Source organism: Seriola lalandi, unplaced genomic scaffold (genome assembly GCF_002814215.2).
Source record: "Seriola lalandi dorsalis isolate HSWRI2012SDOR001 ecotype SW California unplaced genomic scaffold, Sedor1 jcf7180002054538, whole genome shotgun sequence".
In the NCBI taxonomy this organism is placed as follows: Eukaryota; Metazoa; Chordata; class Actinopteri; order Carangiformes; family Carangidae; genus Seriola; species Seriola lalandi.
Genome location: NW_019525091.1, coordinates 36,975 through 58,326, shown reverse-complemented (window position 1 = coordinate 58,326; position 21,352 = coordinate 36,975). Strand labels below are relative to the sequence as shown.

Sequence of the window (21,352 nt, the reverse complement as noted above, 5' to 3'; positions counted from 1 at the left end):
GTGATTCCGTCAAACCGCTCTCAGCGTGTGTTGTTCAGAATCTTTTAGCGTAATCCGGCTGACCTCTGTAAAGCTGCGGAAACGCCTAAAAGCATCAACCTTTTTAGCTTTGGTTCTGTGTTTGTTTCAATGTTGACTCAAGAGGAGGGGTTTAAGAAAAGTGTTTGTGTAGTGGCGTAATTACCTGTCAAATATGGCCCCAACCTCGGCATTGTGCGCCCTGTGTATTCAATCACAATGTGTTATTACAATGTCATTACACAGTTACATTATTATTACAGTATTCTGTTTGTTTTCTGAGTCTGAGAGGTAGCGCTGACATATGGTTTCACCTGGTGAAAATCTGATGTATTTAAAACTGTTGTAAAACAGCATGGGGACAGTTAACATTTTTCTCATCTGGGCTCAAGCTTTGCAACATCTTGCACCTTCACCCAAACACTGACACTGCTAAATGTGGACCTCTGATAAACATTTGATCAGTTTTATGACATCATAGATTGCAGTCTTATATAAGGCACCACTATATTCACATGTATTAAAATAAGCAGAAAGGAGGTAAATCTTATGAGCCAAATGCATAACAGCAGAAAACCATTAGTACACATGAAACTAATGAGTCAAAAACTATTAACCCTCAAATTTTAATAGGTGTTCGTAGCTAAATGTCAATACATCATAAGAAGCAACTTCAGGAAGTTTTACTGAGCTGTGGATTTAATTGTGTGAAAAATAGAGGCTCAAAGTGCAAAATACAACATTTAAGAAAACAAATTAACAACACACAAAACAGAAATCAACAACTAGTAAATCAACAAAACAGAAAACACAACATTTCAGAAAATACAACAAAACGGAAAAGAAAGGTGCCTACTATCTTTGTCATTCTTCTCACTGAGTGGATGGCTACAATATCACTCAAATACAAGGAGCGTGTATAGAAAAGGGCCACATGTGCTCTGCTTTTTCTTCGTGCACCTGATTGTCCCTCCCTGAGGGAGGCAGGGGTCAACAAGTGTCCTTCCTGCTTAGAATGACAAAAATAGTAGCTACCAACTCTTTGCTGTTGTAAAATGTTGCATCACTGAAATATGGTGTTTTTTCTTTTCCCAATTTGTGTTGTGAAATATTTTTCTATTGTGCAGTTCTATTTTCTTGTTTTCTGCTTTGTTCAGTTGTTTTGTTGGCTGCTCTGTTTTGCACTTCCGGTCCTCCCTGGTAAGAAGTCTAATCCAAGTAATGCATTACAAAGAAATGATATCCAAAGATTTTATTGTTTACATCCTCCTTGATAACATGATTCAGTAGCTTCAAACAGATGCTGATGCCAAGCTGAAACAGAAGCCTGCTGCTAGAAGCAGTGCTATCAGAAAAATTAATATGTATCAGAGGAAAATCATTGAGCCGTGTGCCATGAGCCCAGTTAGCTTGCTTTAAATCGGACTGGATTTCTCAGCAAAATCAACCCTTTATAACAATGTAATTACTGTGTAATTAACAGTGAATTAAACACGTTGTGATGTACTTGGGGTTTCATATAAAAGTCGAGATTTGCAGTATTTATTTATTTTTTCAACTAAAGCAGGTGATGATGTAATGACCAACAGAATGTTTCACTAACAGCACAGGAAGTGCATTAAAATCTGCTAATGTAAAATAACAGGATAATGTAATAACATTATGACACGAACCAGCATTTATTATGGCATTAAGTGTCGCATCTTAATTAAAGAACGTTCTGCAAAAAATGTGTTTTGAATGATGTCATTACTGGTTTGTAGTGATAATAATACAGACGGCTGGAGAGGCCATGGCTGTAACTGTGTTTATGTTTGGTTTTCCAGTGATCATGGAATAAATATATCAGGATCTCAAACTAACAAGCTTGCTTTAGATAGAAATATATGTGACTCTGGACTGATAGTGGACACCAATTAAACAGCAGCTTCCAGAAAACACATAAGGCACAGTTTCTATAATATTACTTATAGTGTGCCGGGGGCAGTTTACTTATTTAACAATGTTGTGACCTTAGAGAAGATACAAGATACAAGAGTGGCAGTGATCGCCAGTCACAGATGATTATCTGTATCTTCTGCATTTGTATCTAATGAATTAATGATCACGAATTGACAGTCTGGTTTATGTGAAGACTATAATTATTTTATAATCCAAAGACAATAAAGGTAAAGACAGTAGAGACAATAAAGAAAATGTACATCACACCACAATATATACCCATGGCCTCTGCATTGTCCTCTACAATAATGGAATATAAACTTGCATATTTTCAAGTATTTTAAGGGGCATTCCTATTATATATTCACAAGTTAGTATTGTACATTAGCCAGCCATGATCACACTATCAAATGCTGCAATAGGTGCTATGCCACTGAGTGTGTACGCGCGTGTGCGCATGCATGTCTATGGGTAAGCATTAGTCACCAGCCTCCCCGGCATGCGCTGTCACCCTACAGGCAGTACTGAAGCAGCAAAGTCTCTCAGCCAATCACAGCCAACGCAGAACACAGCAGCTGCAGCCAACCAAAGATGAAGACACAGTATCTTACGTTCTTATCCCAGTCACTAATCCAGCTAAACCTGAGTAACGTGTGTTCAGCTTATAAAAACAGTGAGTGCTAAACCGTCAGAGTCAAAAAAAAAAAAAAAAAATCATGTGGATAAATAAAGGAAAGTGTTCTTTCTTTATTCATCTAGCTTTCAGGACTGATGTGGAATTACCAGGTGATTTAAAGAGGGGATTGTGGACTTTACCTGACCTTTCCGGGTCCGTCTATTTCAGGCTAAGAGTAGGTGGTCCTAATACTGTGTAGAAGCGGATCTATTCTAAGCAGGGATCCAACACTTTGGATTTCAGAGTGAGGTAGAAAGGCCTCTGAAAAAACATTTAAATCACATTACGCCAAAATGCTCTGGCAACTGCATAGTTTTATGGTGGCATGTCCTCTCAATTGGGTCACCCACCCAAACTCTTGAATACTGGGGAAATCACTAGTGTAATATGTCGGTCACAGTTATACTGTTTGTACATATGTATCTGTGTATTACCTGTCAAAGATGGCTCCAACACCTGCACTGTGAGCACTGTTCCTGTGGACATGCAGGCCGGTGGCCAGTAAAATCCCGTCTTTCACTGAGATGGAGCGATGGGAGAACGATGCAATCAAGAGTTCATTCCAACCTGTTGAAGAGTTGGTGTCTCAGTAATTATAGGGAATCAAAATGTCTAAATATTCTACTGTTGTGCTGCATTTTCTTTGTTAATACCCGAAATGTTCCAGGACCAAATTTGCTAATTGAAAATCTCTCATTAAACACCTACTGTCACTATTTTGTAAATATTAACCTCTCTTATTCAAAAAGCTGGGACAGCAACAGCTGCTGACAGACCTGGCTCTGCAGTCCTGCACCCCCTGCTGAGCTCAACACATTCAAAAAGGACTAAGCTACACGACAAGGGAAAGTTGAGAAAGGCTCAACTTTATGCAAATATCCTTGGACACAGCACAAGTGATTGCCATGAGAGAGTCAATTGTGATCATATTGATTTCTGCTGAAACATAAGCACAGAGCTGTTTACTGTTATACACCACTATGCGAAGGAACTTGTTTAACTTTAACACAATGAAGGAAAAATTGATCGTTGCAGTCTCTGAATTTCCATTTTTCTGCAATGTGTCTTTAATGAGTTTACCAGAAATAAAAAAGAAGAATGGCATGTGGAAACAAATTGCCAACAATTGGAAACAACTGTCCATACGGAGCAGAATATGTAAATTATGCACTCAATGCAACAAAACACACCCCGACAGCTGCTTTGTATCCATGTGTGTGAACGTCATGTTACTAGGATCGACCACCTGATCCCGGCCATGTTCAGTTTTCATGACAATGTGCCACAGAGGTGTTGATTTAAAACTACAGTTGTTGGTGTTTAAAACTGTATTTCAGTGTTCCCAGGCTCTTTTAAACATCAAATTCCAAGGACTTTTCAAGGACTATAAAATATCCAAGAAACTTCCATTTCTCTATTTGCATAGAATATATAAATTCAAGCACTTTCAATGAGCCATGTCTATTTATGCCTTTTTTTTTTTTAAACTTTCAAGGCCTTGCTTTTTTTCTCAAATTTGCAAACTTTCATGGATTTCAAGGACCCACAAAAAACCTGGTATTTGCACTACAATAACTGTTTGTCTAAAATATTCTCGTGTAGCATTCACATACGATACACCCCACTTACTTTCCCTTTATTTTCTTTCATGCTGTGTGAGTGCAAGTTAAATCTCTGCAGCCACTGAAAAGACGAACATATCCAGAGTTTGCATCAGACCGTGTTTTTTCTTTGGCTGTGGAGGAAAAAGCAGAATCACTTCTGATTCAATAAACCTTCTCGGGTCAGGCTGAGAGTTTACCTGCACGTAGCAGGATGACCTGGTCGTCCAGGGGCAGCTCCGAGAAGTGAGGGATCCTCTTAGCCCACTCCACCAGGGTGAAGAGCTGCTTGTCTGCTGCCTGGCAGATGTTGGTGACAGGATCGTTGGGCTGGATAATGCAGATTAAGAGGATTATTATAATTATTCCATCAAATAATGTGATTAACAGACACTGTATGATTCATACCAACAACAATCATCTCACATGTTCAATATCTGCATGTCAAACTTGATTTGAAAATAATTTCAATTGTTAACCCTCAATGCAAGACAGTTTGTGGTTAATATCTACCATCCAGACTACTCACAGAGCTGCCACCTGAACTTCCATCTGCATGAAGCTCTGTCTTCTGCTCTACAGCCATCTCTGCTTCCAAAATCTTCTCCACAGGCATCTCCTCGTTCACTGCACTAGTCGACTCTACCTCACCGTCTCGATCCTTGTTTCTCTGCCGTTCCTCTTGGACAGCTGCAGGATGGAGGATTGGGCGGAGAGGAACATAGGAGAAAACAATAAAGGACAAGAAAGAGGAGAAAGAGTAGAGAGAGCAGACAAGGAGAAAACGTGGATTAGAGGGATGGGTGAAAGATGGTCAACATGTAGGAACAGAGAAGCAGGAAAGGTGCAAAAGAAATGGAATGGACAAGGATGGGGAGGCGAAGGGTTTGGAGAGGTAGGCAATTTTAAATACAACAAGAGGAACAGCAAAGAAAGTGAAGGAAATGTAGTGGAAGAAGGATGAGTAGGAAGGATGTGCCAACAGACAACAGAATGGATAACGTGAGATAAGTAGGAGTGGACAATGAAGAGGAGAAATGAGGGAAAATGAGTGGTGTAGGTGATTTACATACAAAAAGAGGCAAAAAGAATGGAGAAAGATAAAAGAGTGAGACCAAATTAATGAGGAAAAATGTGCAAAACAGTGGGAAAACAGAGTGACACAGATATATGATACACTCAGTCTCTCATACTGTCTTTCATACTCCTTCAGGCCCACTACCAAGGCAGTAATGGACCCTGTAAGACATACACCACACACATAATTATTATTCTTCGTGTTGTTGATGTTATTGTTATCATTATAACTAATGGTTTTAAAGCGACATTCAGGTGGTGATGAAATCTGACATTTTGTCCAGACTATCAATTTTGTATTGTCGCAAAATCTTTTTTCTTCTTCTTTTTTTATAGAACAGATATCTACAGTGACAAAGTTTCTCTTAATCCCTTACTCAGTTTAAGGAAACTGGGTTTCTCATTTTCATGAAGTTCAAGAACTCAGGTCATCGTATCTAATGTTATGCTGTAAAACCCTCTGACTGCCCTGTCTTTCCTGTCAAAAGTCTACCTCCCACAGACATCAGTGGACACAGGCTGAGGTTTTGTGCCAGGCATGGTCAGTCATGAACATCTGATTTGCTCCTTTGTCCTAAAATTGGGGGGTATGCAGTTAATTTAAAAAAGCCAACACTGTTAACCAAATGTCCAAGATGACAGCTGCTCCATACAATGGCAAATGTCACTGTCTAAATACATATGAACAGCACTGTGTTATGAAATAGTCTCATCAAACTGACTCCATAAAGGTTCGTAGATTAAATCGTTATATTTAGTTTGGATATTTGCTCAATAGTGACAAACAGAATTTAAGCAGGAGGCATGTACTAATACATACAATACTAATTATATGTGGGGTCATTTTTACGTTTGATTTATGAGTCAAATACAACGTAAACATTATGTATCAATTGTTCAAATAAGCCTCGATCAAGGAATAACAAATATCATGTATTCTTTTATTGATTAATTAATTATTGATTACTATACAACAGTTAGTGCTGACCAAGTAATTTGATGGATGAGAGGCATTCTCATGAATGCTGATATAGAGTATAACAGCACTGGGACTTTTAACCACGTGTATCACTCCACAGGTGTTCTATTAACCGTTTATTAGCGTTGCATTAACGGTCGTTATCTACCTTACATTGTAACAAACTTTGCAAAGATGAAAATATTTCCAGAAGTAACGTTTGAATTAAATGTTGTCTGGTCGTCAGAAGAGGACGAAGGGAAGAAGCCTGGACACTTCATCGCACACCTGAGGTAACGTGTAGACAAAGTAGCAAGCTAGTGTGCACTGTGCAGGTCAGGAAAATGTTTATGTGTTGCTTAGCAACAGTCCAGTACCAGTCCAGTTGCTATTGCTAACTATTTTTGTTGGTGATGTCAAATAAATGAGGAAATAAACAAACAAATCAAAATCTGTTGTTGCTTATTTAACTAATATGGCACTTGTAGAACTGTTGTATAAAAGCAATATCACACTCGAGGTTGTGATGCTGTTCTGAATATCATCTATGATTGTCATCAAATCACAGCCGTGCTGATATTCAGTACAACACTCCCTCTCGTGTGATATTGCTTAATTAACATGTCTGACAACCAAATCCTAGTATGTTCACTTAATGTGAAGCAAAGGAAATATTTTGAAAATATCCAGATTTTAATCTACTTGATCACTTTTAATCTCTCTTGGTCACAGTGTCTGTCTTTGATACAGAAAAAGAAAAGCATTGACAGCAGCTAGCAATTTTGAAAAGTGGGCTTGTGGTGGAAAGCTGCCACTGTGGAAAGGCTTGAAAAATCTGTGTGGGAAATTCAGTGTCCGTCTTATCCTTTCTCTACTACAAGTATCAAAGTATGCTTAAACAAGGTATTTAATGCTCTTTAATAGAAGTGGAACTGCTCTGTGGCTGACTGTAGTAACTGTGATCTCAGTGGGCAGCACCGGAGTGAGAATAAACAATGAGTAACTTTAAAGTAAAGTAGGATGATGATTAAAGAGCTTACTCAGCAAACCTTCCCTGGATCTGTAAAGGTTAAAAAAACATGGGGATGTGATTCAAGGCTGGCACTGGTCCACCTCCGAGTACTGGCAAGACACTATGGAAAAGTTTCTTAACTAGCTCCTTCTAAATAATATGCAATGTACTATCTCTCTGCTTCTTGCTCACTCATACAGGCACAGACATACACCCCTCCCTCCCTCTTCTCCTTACATCTGTCGTTCATCTTGGCCACTACAGAAGGAGGGAGGGGGGGGAGAGAGAGAACGAGAGGAAACAAAAAGAGGAAGACAGGGGGAAAGGGGGTTAGTGTTTACAAGGCTTACCCACCCCCATCTCCCCCTCTACCACTTTGTGCTCGTTCTTCCTATCCCCTATCGTGCAACTATCACTGAAGCTTAACTTCACCTATAACCTTAAACTAGAAAAAAAATCTTATTTAAGGTTATGGGTGAAGTTGCAGTACCTGCAACAGGAAGCTGTTGCCTTCAATGTTCCTTTCATCTGCATTCACTTACTACTCAATGACTACTGTGGTCATAGTGGCAACGACAGTGACCACACATCTCAGCAACCTATTAAACATAAACTGAGCTGTGATCAGCCTACGATAAATGTAGCTTCGTAAGATGCTGGGGAAGTCAGTCCTAATCTTAAATGGGAAAGTATAGCACAGTGAACTCTTACCTACACTGCTCAGATCAGAGATTTAGCATCAGATAATCTCAGACTGACTGGCTTAAAATGGATCTAATGTGATTTTCGTTGGTAAGACGCAGCAGACAGATCAGCTGTAGTTCTTAAACGGGTTTGTCTGTTTCATTTTTAATGTAAAGCACTTTGAGCATTACATGAATAAAATCAGCTATATCATATACAATCACTCCTACTAATATATAATGATGTACTATAAAATTCCACTGACTTTCGGACTTTTTGTTATAAACATGGCGGGAATCTTTTTAACAGTGTTCCAATTTGATATCTGCTAAAACATGCTTTGCTGCTGCATTCACTTTTTCAATGGTCAAATCATGGGACATGTTTACTGCTGACTGATGGCCACCTGGAGACTCAACACCTGGTAAATATGACATGGTTATGTAATGTGCAGACTACACAAGGACTGCCACAACACACTGTTATGCCTATTAAATGTACTCAACCCCCTTGTGCCTTTTCCATGGTTTATTGTTTTACAACACTGAAGCACGGTGGATGTAATAAAGACTTCTGATATGAATCAACTGAAAAAAGATCAATGTGAAAGCATAAAAAAATGTAAGAGGGCAGCAAATACCTTTTAGGAACTATACGAGTGGCTTGCAAGTGATTTTAGGACACTGTGGGATGCAAAGGATGCACAACTGTGTCCTCTAATTTCTGGCAAAAGAAGGCTGCCATTTATCAGAGATGCTGAAAGGATTTTCAGAAAGGGAGACCCTTGATGACATGTAATGACGTGTCCCGGATTGAAATTTTGATTTTGAACGATGCACCACTGAAATGGCAAAACAGCCATCGTGTTTGCAGGAGTTTATTAGCCAAAGTGAAGTTTGCAAATTTTTTTCTGATAAATGTGAGCAGTGGGCCTTTTTATCAGTAATGACAGTCCCACAGACCAAATATGCCACCGCTAAAGGGAAGTAGTTTCTTCCAAAACCAGAAAGGCAGAAAACAGCCGAGCAGTCAACATCATCACTGATGAGTGTTAAAAGAGTCTAACATACACTGCATGCTCCAAGTGTTCACACCCATTTAGTTTTTCCACATTTTGTTATGTTGCAGCCTTACACTAAAAAACACGATCTATCTACATCAGATCATCAATCTACAGTCAATTTTAGAAATTTGTGCAAATTTATTAAAAAGTAAAACCTGTAATATCACGTTGACGTAAGTATTTGGATACTTGGATATGACACTTGATATCTAGCTCAGGTGCATCCCATTACCTTTGAGATGTTTCCACACCTTGACTGGAGTCCACCTGTGGTAAATTCAGTTGGACGTGACTTGGAAAGACACACACCTGTCTATACAAGGTCTAATGGCTGACAATGCATATCAAAGCAAAAGCCAAGCCACAAGGTCGTATGAACTGCCAATAGAGCAGAGGTGAACAACCTGATGGTCACTCTGGCTGAGCTCCAGAGACCCGATGTGGAGTTGGAAGAAACTTCCAGCGGGACAACCATCACTGCAACACCACCCATCTGGGCTTTATGGCAGAGTGTGAGAAATAAGAGTCTCTGATCTGATGAATATCCAATGAATTGAAACACGTGAGCTAAATTTGTCACAGCAAAGTGTCTGTATACTTTTGTCAACAGATATTTCAGTTTTTTTCAACTCTGTTTTCTTTGCCATTATGGGGTATTGAGCATAGATTGATGGAGGATTTTTTTTAACTTACACCTGAGGCTACAACATTACAAGTTGTGAAAAACTGAAGGGGTCTGAATACTTTCTGAAAGCACTGTATTTGCCCCCCTCCATGATGTATAATATGACTGTGGAGTGCTGCTGCAAGGCTGAATGAAATGTGTGCCTGTCTATCCCTAACAAATTCACCACAGCTTCTCTGCACACAATAAATAACCAATTTTTAAAAAATCAAGTTCATCAAAGTCAATCAAAGTCTTTGTCAGAGCTTTCTGTCGGCCTCAAATAATTTATCATAATTTGTAAGAACATGCACCACTTTGTGCATTTAACACTTAACAGTGTGTGTGAAAAGGTGTCACAAGTGGCCTCATTTTTAGGGGTTGTGACCAGAAGAGGTTGAGAACAAGTGGTATTCAAGGTGTCCTGAAGTTCCCTGTTTGCTCACCTTCTCTCTTCATGCCCATAGCCAGGCACTTCTGGTAGCGGCAGTATTGGCAGCGGTTCCTCTGTCTCTTATCCACCATACAGTCTTTATTGTCCCGACAGGTGTAGGTCAGGTCTTTGCGCACTGTTCTCTTGAAGAAACCTTTGCAGCCCTCACAGCTGTAGACGCCGTAATGCTTACCTGGAAGTTGTGGGGGGGAGGGAGGAAAAGAGCCAAACAACTTAGACAAGGAAGGAATGACAAATTCTTTCAAAGCTGAAAATTAAAGGATTTCGGGGACTCTGACCAACTATTCAATTGTTTGCAGTTTGTAGAAATAGAAAATAGGAGTTGTATTTAAGGTGTGTAGTCACCAGAGGATCTGTCACCGCAGATGGAACAAAGGCGTTTCTGGGAAAGCATCGGCCCCGGGCTGTGGGACGACAGCTGCTTCAAGCCCAGTGGAGGTTTCACATCATCAGAGCTGCTCACTGCGTGTAGCCCCGACATGGACACTGTTGAGTTGATCTGAAGGAATGACAGAAACGATGGTGAACACCAGATGCCCCTTCCACCTCCATAAGAATGTCAAGTACATGGTTAAAACCCCACCCATGACAGCACAATAAACATTAGATCGCAATGAGAAAAGTGTGCACCCCTTGTTTTTACTGTTTGTCCTGTTCCTCCTACTCTCTAAGTCCCACACGACCTTTTATATCTCTCTCTGACTAACTGATAAAAACAAGAGGTGTACAGAACAAAACTCATGACATCTGGCATGTGAAGATCTACGCAAATGGGTGAGACAAAAAAGAGTGGGGGAAAAAACAAATTGAAAAAATTGTCAGCAGAATATATATGACCTCATGGAAAAGTAAGACATACAATGAGAACCATTCTATCAACTATTCTGTGATGAAGGGCAAGATATTGAATTAAAGTCGGTAATTTTGATTTAATTATGCTTTCACGTCATGACATGATTTATTTGATATTTTTGTATTGCAGTAGGAGATGGATTAACTGTCACTTTGTTTGCAGCAATCAAGACAATCTTAGAAACTGTCAATACCACAACTGTAACATCGTCCACAAGCATCTACAATTTGTAAAACAGGTTACAGAGGATGCCCCAACATTAGGGCGTGTACCCACTGTCCTGCTTTTTGTTCTTCTTTAGAGAAGGCAAGTGTCGCATCACCTGACAGATGAAGCTGAGAAAGAGGTGAACAGTGTGTACTTGCCCTTAGCCCTCGACGCCTGCTAACAAGTAACACCATGTAAAAACACACCTGGTTGTGTGGATTTTTTGCACCATTAACTAATATGGCTTGCCCTTCTCCCCAATTTTGCAGAGCCAAGCCAATCTCCATTTATTTTTGACAGTTTCATGAGTCTCCAATATGTCGTAGCCGTCCTCCAGTAAAAGCACATTCATGCTAGCTAACCTGAATCAACTTTCCCAATTTCCCGATTCCCAAGTCCTGTAACACCAGAGCCAGTCCTGACCTCCCTGGGGTCCTGAGCAAAATTCTGCTGACCTCTCTGGAATCCAATTGTGGAATATCCGTCATAGTGACAGAAAACTTTAATTCATGTGAACTGTATATATTCTCTGGCCTAATAAGATATATCTTATTCACACTGTAAAAGATCTAACACCGCAGCTAGATTTGAAACTACTAAAGCGTGCAAAATAAAGCAAAATATGAAGCGTTATAGAGCAGGAAAACAAGTGAATGGTAAAGGAATGTAAGTTTAAAAATATACCTGATATACATGAGTCCTCCCTTACCTGCGGGCTGCTAATGGGGCCATAGCCCACTGATGGTGTGCCAGGGAGGCAGGGTGAGCCCAGCGAAGAGCTGATGACGGAAAAGGGGGAGCCGATGCTACTGATGGGGCTGTTGACCCCGGCAGAGGTGATGGGAGGAAGGGAGGTCATGGAAGCTGCGGCTGAGGGAACTAGAGGGGGCGAGCGTTGGCCTGATGGAGGGGAGGACACAGATGAACTGTCCGGGCTGCGGGAATCTGATAAGAGACAGCAGAACGGATGATATATAAATAGCAAAGGTAATCATGAATGAAAATAATGTGGTGCAAAAAAGGCTAAGCTTATCAGTAGAGGTGATACGGGTGTTGTTTTAATAAGACCACTTAAATTTGTCGTTGTAACAACTGGCACATTCATACACAAATATGCTGGTTCAGTTATCAACCAAATACCAGCAGTAAAATAATAACAATGGGGTGGGTGGTGGAGCTTAAATTTGATATACAACCAATGACTTGCAAATGTATTAGTCTATCCATAGTTTAACGATTTCTACAACTACAAAGCAGTCTTGCTACTCTCCATCTCTATTTGCAACTATTTATTTTATTTTTTGTCCCGTCTGGGTCAAAGAAATGTTGAAGTTTTGCTCTATTCTTAATGTATTTTAAATGAACAAAAATGGCACGCTAGTAATTACTGACAAGTCAACTGTGGCGCTGTCTTGATTGTAACCTCTGACTGACAATCATTTGCTAAACACATTGGTTCAAAATCCTCATTGCACAGTGTAAAGTAAACAAAGCTGATTTCCATTCCCAGTACAATGTGCTCCGCTTTTCACATCACAGGGTTTGGTGCCTAATGAAACTGCAGCAGACAACTAAAAAGCAACATTTGGTATTTGGTAGCTATTTCCTATATTTCTCAGAATTTTTCATCAGTTTTCACACAGCACCTGCAGTGACGTTTACCTGAGATGTATGTTTTTTTTTTTTATATTTGTGATCTGAATCTGATGGAATCGTGAGCTATTTTTGGGTCAGATTTATTGAAACATGAAATAACAGACTTTAACTACATGTTATTAAATAAAAAATGTATTTCTACCATTTTTACTATATTTTCCCCCTGTGCTGGAAACAAATGGCAAACCTCACAAGGGGATATAGTGCTGATTGAATCATTCCTCCACCATCCTTCTACTGCTTGAGATCTGTATTATGCCAGTTGTTTTGTTTATTTTTTGTTTATGTTGTGGTTTGTATTTAGTTGGTGCTTTCTGCTGCAGCTAGCTGTGTGCTGCATTTTCTCTGCTTAAGGCTGTGTACTTGGTTGTCATCTGATCTAATCTATTTTTCTTGCCTCAAACGCACGGGAAAGAAATCAACCAATCATATGCCCACAAAATCATCTGCTGTGGCCTCTGGAGGCCAGTGCTTGCACAACCATGTGGATACTTATCAACTCAACAAATGCAGGGTATCATGCTTTTAATTACTGAGAACATTTCTTTTCCTCTATTCAGAAATTTAAGGTATTTGTTTCTTCATGTTTTCATCAATTTCTGACACAGCACTATGTAAGCACTTGTACACCTACTTCAAGGTGTATAGTGAGAAAGTGGAGAGTCCTGTGTAGCTAAACAAGTTGAGCATGTCACTCACACTGGTGTGGTTTTCCATTAATTTCCTGGTGTAAGAATAGAGGTGCAACAACGATACAATGTATCTCAAATTACTGTTTAACACTGGACCCAACAGAGAAATTTATACTGTACTAAAAAGTAAGACGGTCACAGTAACAATATCTTCATGGAGTCTGGGTTTTTATGGTGCACAATTTAAATCCATTACAGTGCATGCAATATTACTATACAACTGGGTATGCTGAAACGAGACAATGTTAAAACAGATTCATTCTAAATACTCACCACTGTATTAAGGTCCACTTTGCCTTAGTCAACTGGTGGGATGGAAATCTGAATAACTGACACTGACAGACATTTCTAATGACTGTTTGCTCTGGAAGTCAGGGGGAGTTATAGGTCAGCTGTTCCCACTGTCACTAACATGCTTTAAAAGGCTTCAATATTCTGTCATTTAAGCAAAGTCTTGGATACGTTTTTGTTTCATCATATTCAATATATTTCATAGGCCTGACTCTACAGCAGGCAAGATTACAAATGTGTAGGTACAATTTGTTGTAGTTAATATCAACCATAGTTTCCAATTGCTAGACATTCATGTTGTGGCACTACTGTTAACGAAATATGTACTATTATTTTCTCACCTCTACTGTCTCCCATGATGGTGGTTGGAGCACAGCGGCTGGCTGGCAGCTGTATACCGACGTGCCTCCGTCTCACACAGCCCGCTATCAAACTCTAGACCGCGGACTGAGGCCCGGGCCGGAGTCGTTTTGGGAAACCAAAAACGGGTCTGAAATTCCAACACAAGAAAGAGCTCTGTATAAGATAATAGAGTGGTACAGAGAACGGCAATTTGTTCAAAACAATGTAAAACAAAACGAACAAAACTCAGTCCATTACAAGGCCATGGGCTGTCTGTATGGCTGTCAATAGAAATATTTGTGTAATTAATGCATTTTTGGCATTTGATGTAACGTTATAGCAGGACTTTGCAAAACAGCCAGCTGCCCAGCTGATGCCAGGATTGTCTTGTTCTAATGCAGCACAGGGCAAATACAATGTGTTATTTAACAATTAAGCAATAGTACATTGATACTAAGCACTGACTGTGTTATCTTGGTTAAACGCAGTAAAAAAAAAAAAAAAAAGTCCCATCCCAGTGTGTAGATGGAGCCCAGACAGATGGCAACAAACCACCGTACTTGCAAGCTAACGTTAGCTACTAGCTAACACTTGAAACGTCTGTACCAACCGTGAAGCTAAGTGGATGGTATTAGCAACCCTGTTTTAATATAAATTAAAATATTACGCATCTCGACACGACGTATAAAGCAAACGGGTGCCTGACGTTTCATTTTGTGGAAACTGAGCTACGTCTGGTGTACGCTGGCAAAACAAGCTAAGTGCTAAAGCTACGTTTAGCCACCTAACTTAGCAAGCAAGCTAGTTAGCCCGAATGCATCGGAGGAGAGCTACAGAACCAAAAACAAACCCGTTTAGCACTGCCTGTTCCACCTCTGTCTCATTCCCGTATTCATAAACTGGCTAAATGTTGTATGTATATATTTAGTACAAATAAATACGGATTACTGACGGTTTAGCGGCACAGCTTCTTCGCATGAAAAGATGTGGCGACTAGGCCCCGTGTGTGTCTGTCTCTCCCCCCACTTTGCCTCGTAGTCAACCCTCCCTCCCCCTGCAAGGATGAAAACATGATGATGGTGGAGGATTTGGCTTAGTGCTCTCTTACAGTTGAACATTGGCTCCGAATCACTGCAAAACACTGCAGCCCCGCTCCTTAAAGCAGGAGAAAGGTTGTGTGGTCATGTTGCGTCTCACATGTCACTGAGTGCGAGAGACACATCCAGTGCAAGAGGTCAAGAGGTCAAGACAAGTTCAGCTCACTGTGTCAGTTGCTGAAAAGGTTATTGGAGGACACTGGGGCTCTAGTGAACCTGCTGTGCTGGAATACAAACCAATGTTACAGTCCAGTATATGATCTCTTTATCTTTTATTTTCAAATGAATAATTCAGATATTTTTCTGTGCTTACAGGAACAACAGACAAGTACAGTACAGACTGATGTCTGGAAGAAGCATGTGAAGAGATCCTCTGTAACTGCAATGGTAAGAGCCTCATTTTTCTTTGTGGCATGCAATATCCACTCATAGAAAATACATCTATACATATACATGTATACATATATACATGTTTCTTCTTAACATTACTTGATAATTTATATCCTCAGCAGCTACATTACACCTATCTAGCCTGATTTAGTCTGGTTATTTGCAAAAGCCAAAATATGGATTTGTTTTTCCTGTTTCCTGTGCACTGTCTGTCCCGCTGACAAGTGGTTCATAGTTTACTGTATTTACAATGCTGCATTACCCTGAAAAATATCTGCATGTTTAACAAAAATATATTAGCATAGTTGAGCTGGTAGTGAAGTAGTGTGCTACACCACTAGTAGATTTCCCAGAGCCATGGGAATGGGCAAAAGAAAAGCCATTGTTTTTAAGTTTTTGAACAAAGAATCAACATGTTCTCCATCTCACCTGTCTCTCCCTATCAAGTCTCCAGTAAGGATGTACTGGTTTGTTCATCTAAACAGTTAATAGTATTTGTAAAGGAAGGTAAGATAGAAGGTGAGTAGGTGTCACATACAATTAGATGCATAAATAATGAGGATTACAATAATAATCAAAAACACAAGAATATTATCAAGTCTGTTTTGTATCACCAGTTTATATACACACTAATATTCAACCTGTCTAGAGTTAATAGGAGATTTCTCATTAACTGGTAAAGGGCAGAGACTTTGTATCCATCATGAACCAGCGCTTTATTTTCTCTGTGGCTGATACCAGTGAATGAAACAGCTGTAATTTCATGAAACCTTTTAATGGTTTTAATGTTTTCAGATCTTGTTTAAGCAACTATTAATTAATACTACTATTAATTATCTGTTGCTGCTGATGACTTGACCACTAGGAAACAGCTATTGTTGAGTACACGATCATGATATAATTCACTGTTGTTTTCGGTTGAACAACTCCTGCCTTGAGTATTTCCTTTTAATCTGCAGAAAACTGCAGTGAGGTGTCAAAATCTCCTTCAGTGTTCACATTTTATACACCTGCCTTCAAAAATGGCTTGAAGGAAAAACAATATTTTGAGCATAACCTTTTTCATGCTTTGGCAGGTTGTTCCTTCCACCTACTGTGGTTGAATAGTGGGAGGTTCAAGCAGATTGTTTCTGATGCTTTATCACCCTCAAGGGGGCTAAAGTGGCATTACATAAAACTAATGGACCCCAAATTTTCTGGAATTTCGTACAAATGCAGCATTTCATCTAAATTAATATACAAGTTTGTTTTTATTATTTATTAAGATGATAACTTTATTTAGCCTACTGCCAATTACTTTCCAAATCAAACAATTGCATAGATTTTTCTTGCCTTCCAGGCAGCCATTTTTATCCATTTATTTCACTACAGAGAGGAAGGAAATAGCAGACAGGTAATTAGTCATATCCACTTTTAGTCTTATTTTGTCAAAGTTAAATTATTGTTGAAATTGATTAAGATAAAAAATAATTTGTTTTTATTAATCTGTCTGCCAAAGTTTGTTTCATTAGAGTGTAACCTCAAGCTAAACTACTTTATGAATGTAATTTTAAGTCATATAAAGGACCTTGACAACTTAAGTAAAAGTAAGACAACACTTGGTCACAATTCATGATTTTAGGTTTTTATCCCCAGAACTCTTCAAGATTAAGCATTACTTTACATTATGTTCACAATTTCAAAAAATGGAACTGCAGACTGAACTGTCAATATACAGCAGGTTTCAGATGTTTCAGCTTTTACATTTTTTTCAGTCCAGATGCACCAGTTGCTCCTGAAGAAGAGACATAGCAAAACACATTCTCCGCTTATGAAAGTTTATTTTTTATTATTTTGCATTCTGCACAAACTGTACCTATAATATGAAAACAATATCTTACATTTCATTACGTATTATGTATTATGAAATACATAAAAGCAACAGTTGGGTGCAACTGAAACTCTGCATTAGTGTTTCCCTCATGTGTTTCAGTGTATTCCTGCACGCTGGATTTCCATTGCATATGATTTTAGACTAACCACCACAAACAGCAAAACACAAACAGCCTCATATTAAACCTGAAAGTAAGCACTTCAACCTCACACTCAGCGTTTCATTTCAGATCCAATCTGCTGAAACACAGAGACAAATCAACACAAAATATGTCACTGTCCAAATATTTCAACCTGCTCTGCATGTGCATGTGCCAGTGTTCCTGCATGTGTGTGTGTGTGTGTGTGAGAGTGCTGCGTGAGGGATTAGCCTCAGTGTGTGTCCACCAGTGATTAGCCTGGTCAGTGGGCCTGTTGTGCATTCACTCAGGCCATTAGCATATTAATGCAGCCTCGCTCTTGATCTCCCTCCCACCCTCTCTCTCCTGTCTCCCTCACTCTTTCTCTTTCTCTATACATATTTCCCAGACTTAGTTGTCGCTTCCTGCAGCTTCAATCTATAAATCTCACCAATTTTCGCCACCTCTCTCTCTCTCTGTCAGATCTTTGCCTTCTTTTTCATCCTGCTCGCCGTCTCTCTCCCTCCCTCTCTCTCTCCCTCTCTCTCTCTCTCTCTCTCACTCCACTGCATTCAAATCCTTTACTTTCTCTCATTTTCCCTTTTCTGTCTCCAAGTCTGGCCCCCTGAACTTTGTCAAACACAGGAAAACACACACAGAGGCAAATTCACAGGGGAAAACACAGAGAGGGTGAGTACACACACACACACACACACACACACACACGCACACACACACACACACACATAGACACACACACACACACACACACACACACACACACACACACACACACACACCTCCCTCCTCTCATTCATTCTCCTTTTCTGTCACTCTCACCCCTTCCAGTGCAAATTTAGCAAGACCCTCTCTAGACACCGGAGCTGAAGTGCGAACCGGACACATTCAACTGTACTTAACATGGTGAGAGCTATTCAGCCCTTTCTGCTCCACAGACAGACTCTAACCCCCCTTTCCAAAATGGGACACCCCTGATCTGCAGAGCCAGGCCTGGATGAGCGTGAGGCTTTGCACCTGAGCAGAAAAAACATACAAAAAAAAAGTATATAAATTAGTGGTTCCTCTCTCTTCCTGAAAGTTAACATGGATATGTGTGTGCACGGAGTCGATGTCAACCCCTCAGCCTGTTCAAATCTGTTGAAACTCACATTTTCACATGAGCGTGAAAGATAAGGTTCATAATATCTGTTCGCTTTTTGGGATATTTTTTCGTGGTTTGCCATGAAATGCGTGTTGGGTTGCGTTTCAGGATTTTGACATAGACTAATTTGCGTTGAGTGAATTGCCAAATAAATTAACTGACTTCCTCCTCACTTCCCATTTGGCTGCTGTCCACCTGCTGTCTCTGTTTGGTGCCATTACTTTTCAAACCAGTGATGGTATTAATTATTCACCAGGCTGTCTTGTAAACCATGACTGGCCTGTAAATGAAGGATTATTTTCAAAATTGACCTGAAGAGCAGAAATGACTTGTCACTTTACATCATGCTGTTCTGTTACAAGTAAAAGCTTTGAGCAGCGAGCTCTTACAGGCTATTCTGAAACTATTCTGGTCCTGTTTGAAAAAAAAAAAAAAAAAAAAAGAAGTTGAGCTGAAGTCCAAAAATGTCAAGCGGGGTTCTTACAGGGTTTACATTTACATAAACACACACTCTCCCCTATTCAATACCTCCCTCTCTGTTTGTCTTTCAGTGTTTCTTGCTCATTCACCCACAAAGCCACAGAGTTTCATCCCGTCCGTGGCGGTCTGTCCCTCGCTGATTTTCAGAGGTCAGGGGCGTGATGTCCATCCACAACTCCTGGTTTCACAAAGGCAGACGCAAGAATTGCGTTTGGACAATCAGCTCCGGACCTCCATCCTTCTCTGGGTCACAGGTGTGTTCAATTCAGCTTCACAAAAAAAATCAGAGAGTGAGCGGTGAGTCTCCATCCAAATATCTCTTCCTCCACTTGCTGGGTTTCACCGTGGCCCAGCTTGCCTCAGGTTGGCGCGTATAGGTGGACAAGAAGGAAAGGATGGTCAGGACAGAGCAGGGTAATGAGCGGGAAGGCAGAGAGAAAGAAAGAAGAGAGGGAGAGCGAGAGAAAGCTCTAACTCATGCCTGTCCTCTGTGTGGGTGACACCATGATGAACGAAGGGGTCACCACCCGGGGGCAGGCCTGTCCAAAAGGAGCCAGCGATGTGACCCCCTACAAAAGAAGAAGTGGGTCCCCCAACGGTCACACGGATCAAAGAAGACAAAAGCCTGAGATGATAACTCAGCGCAGCAGTGGAGCGCATTATTATCAGACTCATGAGCAGCAGTGGTAGTAAATTTAACTGAGTTGGAGGCAGGAGGGCGGAGAGGGAGGGGGGTAGGGGTTGGGGGGGACCTGAAAACGAAAAAGTAAAGCTCTGACTCGCCCTAATCTGATTTGCCCTACGAAACATTTTCTCTTTATCTGATTCGCTCCGTGAGGCGTTTTCTCTTTCTGTGGGAGCCCGTCTGTATCCAAATGATGTGGTCTTTGGTGAGGCCTGGCCTATTCATGGGAACCCCATGTGCTGTGTGCCCACCATTGAGGTGCAGAGCAGCATGGCCACAAAGGATGGCAGCATTTCAGAGGGACCTTTCCTTTCCTTACAGTTAAAGTCTCTGTTCAGAACAAAGTTTACAGTTAAATCACAGAGCAAGAAAATCCAGCACACAGTTTAAAAAGGGGAAAGAAAAAAAAACCTTTAAATGTTCCCCTTTAAATGTTACCTGAATGCTGAAATAAAAGTATGTGTTTAGTCTGAAACTGGAAAACATTTGAACATGGAAGTGAATACTTTGACATGAGTGCCAATAAAACTTAGTGGGTGAAACTTTTTTTCAGTAATAGACAAAACTTTGCAATAAAGTTTACTAGCCATGTTTAATACCTATTAGTATGTATGTATAGTAAGTATATTCCATTATCTATTTCAAACAAAAACTGTAAGCTCCATTTTCCTGGTGAAAACTCCCTAACGGCTCCCTGATCCCTGAAGGCCTAAAGGCAGTGCTACCACACAGGCTAATGGACCCCATTCAAAGACTTGTCCTGTTGAAAAGTGAAAAAAAAAAAAAGGTGTAAAACCTACATTTACATCAGTTAACATCAGCTCAAAGCAAAAAAACCAACAAAAAAAAACAAAACAAGAAAAAAGACAAGAAGACAAAAGCGCAGTGGAGCCCAGTATCTGGACCCTTTGGGGCCTAAAATCTCACGTGATGAAGTCCCTCTCCGCCACAGAGGATTCGTCCTTACACGTGCGATAGACATCCTCGCCTCTCAGTCTTCCTCCCTCAGTTCTGGGTCGAGTTTTAGCTGCAATCGCTGTCGACGTCTGACCGCACTTGTCCTACTTCTCCATCTTTCACTCTCTCCGCCTCTGCCTCCTCTGATCCTGCGTCCTTCTCCCTCTCCTTCTTCAAGCCTTTCTGTCCGGCCCTCCCTCCGCCTTTACATTTCCTTCGCCCTCTCTCTCTCTCTCTTCTCAATTTCCCCGCCCTCTCTCTCTCTCTCTCTCTCTCTCTCTTTCTCTCATTCCCTGTCTCTCGCTCTCTCCCTCTCCTCATTTCATGCAGCGCTGGGGTTACCTAAGAGACTGGGCCTCAATGGAGAAAATCTCCTTTGGTACAATGAACTGGGTGAGAGG

The 21,352-nt window shown here is 40.4% G+C and overlaps 1 protein-coding gene and 1 long non-coding RNA gene across 7 annotated transcripts in view; one reads left to right on the top strand and one right to left on the bottom strand.

Annotated features, from left to right (window-relative positions):
* Positions 1 to 15,316, bottom strand: part of rxrba (retinoid x receptor, beta a) — a 24,437-nt gene extending 9,121 nt beyond the window's left edge. Inside the window, exons 1-10 of one of the 5 annotated variants that reach the window (XM_023414706.2) lie at positions 15,298 to 15,316; positions 14,189 to 14,337; positions 11,918 to 12,153; positions 10,494 to 10,647; positions 10,141 to 10,320; positions 7,521 to 7,541; positions 4,766 to 4,926; positions 4,437 to 4,566; positions 3,070 to 3,202; positions 185 to 220 (exon numbers count right to left, since the gene is read on the bottom strand). In XM_023414706.2, the coding sequence (XP_023270474.1) occupies positions 185 to 220; positions 3,070 to 3,202; positions 4,437 to 4,566; positions 4,766 to 4,926; positions 7,521 to 7,541; positions 10,141 to 10,320; positions 10,494 to 10,647; positions 11,918 to 12,153; positions 14,189 to 14,204 (1,067 nt within the window). In that variant the 5' untranslated portion in view covers positions 14,205 to 14,337; positions 15,298 to 15,316. Of the gene's footprint in view, positions 1 to 184; positions 221 to 3,069; positions 3,203 to 4,436; positions 4,567 to 4,765; positions 4,927 to 7,520; positions 7,542 to 10,140; positions 10,321 to 10,493; positions 10,648 to 11,917; positions 12,154 to 14,188; positions 14,338 to 15,141; positions 15,261 to 15,297 lie in introns of those variants that run through there. The other 4 variants (XM_023414705.2, XM_023414708.2, XM_023414707.2 and 1 more) reach the window with 4 other exon arrangements.
* LOC147818654 (uncharacterized) overlaps positions 12,694 to 21,352 on the top strand; it is a 17,325-nt gene continuing 8,666 nt past the window's right edge. The window contains exons 1-5 of one of the 2 annotated variants that reach the window (XR_015437773.1): positions 12,694 to 13,433; positions 15,602 to 15,673; positions 18,284 to 18,357; positions 18,517 to 18,591; positions 19,381 to 19,563. This is a non-coding gene — a long non-coding RNA (uncharacterized LOC147818654). Of the gene's footprint in view, positions 13,434 to 14,373; positions 14,818 to 15,601; positions 15,674 to 18,283; positions 18,358 to 18,516; positions 18,592 to 19,380; positions 19,564 to 21,352 lie in introns of those variants that run through there. The other variant, XR_015437774.1, reaches the window with a different exon arrangement.